Below are 3,575 nucleotides of genomic sequence, written 5' to 3' on the forward strand. Positions count from 1 at the left end.
TTGCAGCAATCCTCCTGCCTCAGCCTCCTAAGTGCTGGGATTACACCCCTAGCCTAAAAATATATTGTGATAAAATAATTTACAGAATAAGGGAAATTTTAACCATTCACAATTTTCTACTAGGTTTATGATTGCTAAGCCTCGATGGTCAGGGTTATTTTTAATTTTTTTTTTTGGTAGGGAGGACAAGGTCTCACGATGTAGTTCAGGCTGGCCTTGAACTCATTATATAGCCCAGGCTGGCTTTGAACTCCCAGTGATTCTCCTGCCTCAGCTTCTAAAGGGCTGAGATTACAGGTGTACACCACCACGCGTGGCAGGGTTACTTTTAATTTTAAAATACGCATGTTATTACTTATATAATAACTTTTTATAAAAAGTAATTTTTGGCTGTGCATGGTAGCATATGCCTGTGATCCCAGCATTCGGGAGGCTGAGGCAAGAGGAACGCTGCAAGTTCTAGGCCAGCCTGGGCTACAGAGTGAGTTCCACTGCCAGCCTGGACTGCACAGTGAGTTCCACTGCCATAGCAAGACCCTGCCTCAAAAAACAAAAACAAAAAATAATACAATAAAATTTTAAACTATTTACAGAAAAAATATTCAACTTTATAATTTATCCTAAATTTCGTTATGATTTTGATTAGTGCAATCCTAATCAGTATCATCTATCTGGCGGTCTGTCTTTTTTCTATTTAACTTTATATATAAAAAGGAATATTTACTTATGCATTTATTTAGAAACATATATCATGTTGCTAGAATTATTTAATTATTTTGTTGTTTAATCATTTTCTTACGACAGTACATTGTTGGAAAACATGTGGCTTACTATTTTGTTTTATTTTTATGAATAGTGGTATTAAAATTTTTTCTACAACTTCACCCTTCTCCCCATTGGGGCACATCATACTTTTAAAAGAGAAATCGTAGTTTGCTGGTTCTCACAGTTTTCACTAAATACTGTTACAGGCAGCTGAGTTAGATAAAAATATTATAGGCAGTCAGACAGGGCCAGGCCACTGAAGGTGCCAACATAAAAAGACAAGATACCTTGCAAAGAGAGATATATTTGCTGTGGGCCAGACCTCAAGACAAACGACTAAACAAATGCACCCACATATCTCCCTAGGTATGGGCATCAGGGATTGCTAGTCTAAATAGGTAGCAATCACCTTGAAAAAGCCAGGAAGAGTCACTAGCCCAACCCCGTACAGGAAAAGCCCGTTCTGTATTCATGACCGCTTGCTACATGGCTCGCTTCCCCATTTGATCCCAATTTAATCAATTTTACCTGAACAATTATACTTGTAGTCTTATTGGTTGGCCATAGTTTTGTCCCACCTCATAATTTCCCATTTTCTCCCTATCTTGTGAGTTTTGCCCTATAAAGTCCTGGGAAGGACAAGGACCTTGGCAACCCATTCGGGCCCCCTTCTAGCCCTCTCTTAGACAGAAGCTTTCTTTCCCTCAATAAATATATTCTGCTCTTAACCTCTGTTGTTCCTAAAATTCATTCTTCAATATTAGAGAACACAAACTCGTCCGAGATATCGTTCAGGTTGGGAGTTTCTATTTTCGTATATCAATACTACAAGACTAGTATTAGGCAACAGTGTGTAAAGCCGGGTGTGGTGACTACGCCTGTAATTCCAGCACAGGATTGTTGTGAGTTCGAGACCAGCCTGGGCTGCAAAGTGAGCTCAAGGCCATCCTGAACTCATAAGGAGGCCCTGTCTCAAAAAGACATAAAAAAAATGTGTGTACCTTGCCCTAACGCGATAACAATGAAAACACCAATGCATAAGGTTATCCTGCACACGCTGTTAAGTTGAATGTCTTGTTTTGGTTTGTTTTGTCTTTTTGAGACAGAGTCTAGCTATGCAATTCAGGCTGGCCTTGAGCTCACTTTGCAGCCCAGACTGGCCTCGAATCTCCTGCCTCAGTCTCCCAAGTGCTGGGATTGCAGGTGTGCACCACCACACGTGGCTATGACCTTCTTTTTTATGTTATGATACCACAAGCAACCCTGGACTACCACTTTCAAATCTTCCCTCACGCCCCTCCACGTGGCAAACCTTTTAGAGCTTTCAATGACAAACAGCCAGTGGGGCACGCATTCCACTGGTTTGCCACCTCGCGCGCAGGGACTGGGTCCAAAATCTTCACACTGAACTACACCCCAGCCTTTTTTTTTTTTTTTTTTTTTTTGCATTTGAACTTGAGGTCCTCCGGCATCCGCCTCCAGAATGCTGGGGATAGAGATGTGTGCCACACACCCGGCTCAACTGCCTATCTCTTGCGATCACTACTTTAAAATATGAATCTTATTTACTCTTTTTTTTGGGGGGGGGGTTACTGAGGTCAATCTCAGCCCGTCCGCGTCGTACACCGTTATTTGTTTACACTGTGGCCCTCGGGAGTTTTGCTTGGCTCGTTCCTACGACCCTGCAGCAGGGAGCCACGTCCCCGCCTCCGCAGCCCTGAGGACGATCGGAACTTCACCCCGCTCGCAGCAGCGTTGCGCGCGGCTCTGGGCTGCGGTTTCCGTGTCCCAGACCGACCCTCCGCCCGCCCCAAAGCCGACACTGCCCAGGGCGCGCGGGGCTACCGGGGACGCCCGGGGAGCGCTCCACCGCTACCCCAAGGCCAGCGCCTTGCTCGGCAGAACTTTCTGGGGCTGTTCGGTTGGGTTTGGGACACGGTCTCGCCGCTGCCCGGCGGCAGGACGGGGACGAGGCGCCGCGATCTCCCGCGTGCGCCAGCTCCGAGCGAAGCCGGGCCGCGATCCCGGGTCCCCGGGCGGAGGGAGGACTCGACACACACCCCGCGCCCGGGGCTGGGCTCGCGGAGAGGACTCCGCGCAAGGGGTGCGGCCCCACGTGACCGCGTACTGCGCCACGTGACGCGCGCCGGCCCGCGCCTCCCCTCAGACCCGCCCCCTGCTGTCAGCCCGGGCTCAACAACGCGGACGGGAGCAAGGGAGGCTGGGACGGCATGCAGAGCCCCCGAGAGCCGACATGGGTTACCGGGTAGAGGTAGAGCACTGCTCCCACCAACGCCAGCAAGAAGGTCACGGCGAAGATGGCAAAGTCCAACATGGTTGCTCGCCCAGGAGCCACGTCTCGGATCCTCTGTTCTGGCAGCAGCAGCCCAGCCTGGCGGGACAGGGGAATGGGCTGTGGGCGGGGCAGCCGTTGGAACAGCGGACCAATAGGCGAGCGGGGGCGTGGCCAGGACTGTGACTGGGTGGGAGGAGAAAGCAATGGATCTCCGAGGAGCCACGAAAGCCAAGATCCAGGGCCCAAGCTTATACAGACCCCCGCCTGGGGAATCCAACGCCTGGAACTTTTCCCAGTGTATTTAAAATGAAAACTTGTAAACAGTGATTCTCAAAGTGTAGTGCTAAGACTAGTGCCTCCTTGTCACCTGGTAAAAATGTAGAGTTAGAAATGCAGACAGCGGCCGGGCATGGTGGTGCACGCCTGTAATCCCAGCACTCAGGAGGCTGAGGCAGGAGGATTGTTGTGAGTTCGAGACCAGCCTGGGCTACAAAGTGAGCTCAAGGCTAACCTG

The 3,575-nt window shown here is 49.3% G+C and overlaps 1 protein-coding gene across 1 annotated transcript in view; it reads right to left on the reverse strand.

The window, feature by feature from the left end:
* The window catches only part of LOC102029370 (cytochrome P450 20A1), a 60,914-nt gene extending 57,732 nt beyond the window's left edge, over positions 1-3,182 (reverse strand). The window contains exon 1 of the mRNA XM_005397043.2: positions 3,029-3,182. Coding sequence (XP_005397100.1) covers positions 3,029-3,100 — 72 coding nt within the window. The 5' untranslated portion in view covers positions 3,101-3,182. The remainder of the gene's footprint in view (positions 1-3,028) is intronic.
* Positions 3,183-3,575: the final 393 nt, after the last annotated feature.

This window comes from Chinchilla lanigera, unplaced genomic scaffold (genome assembly GCF_000276665.1).
Source record: "Chinchilla lanigera isolate Chin_1 unplaced genomic scaffold, ChiLan1.0 scaffold00056, whole genome shotgun sequence".
NCBI lineage: Eukaryota > Metazoa > Chordata > Mammalia > Rodentia > Chinchillidae > Chinchilla > Chinchilla lanigera.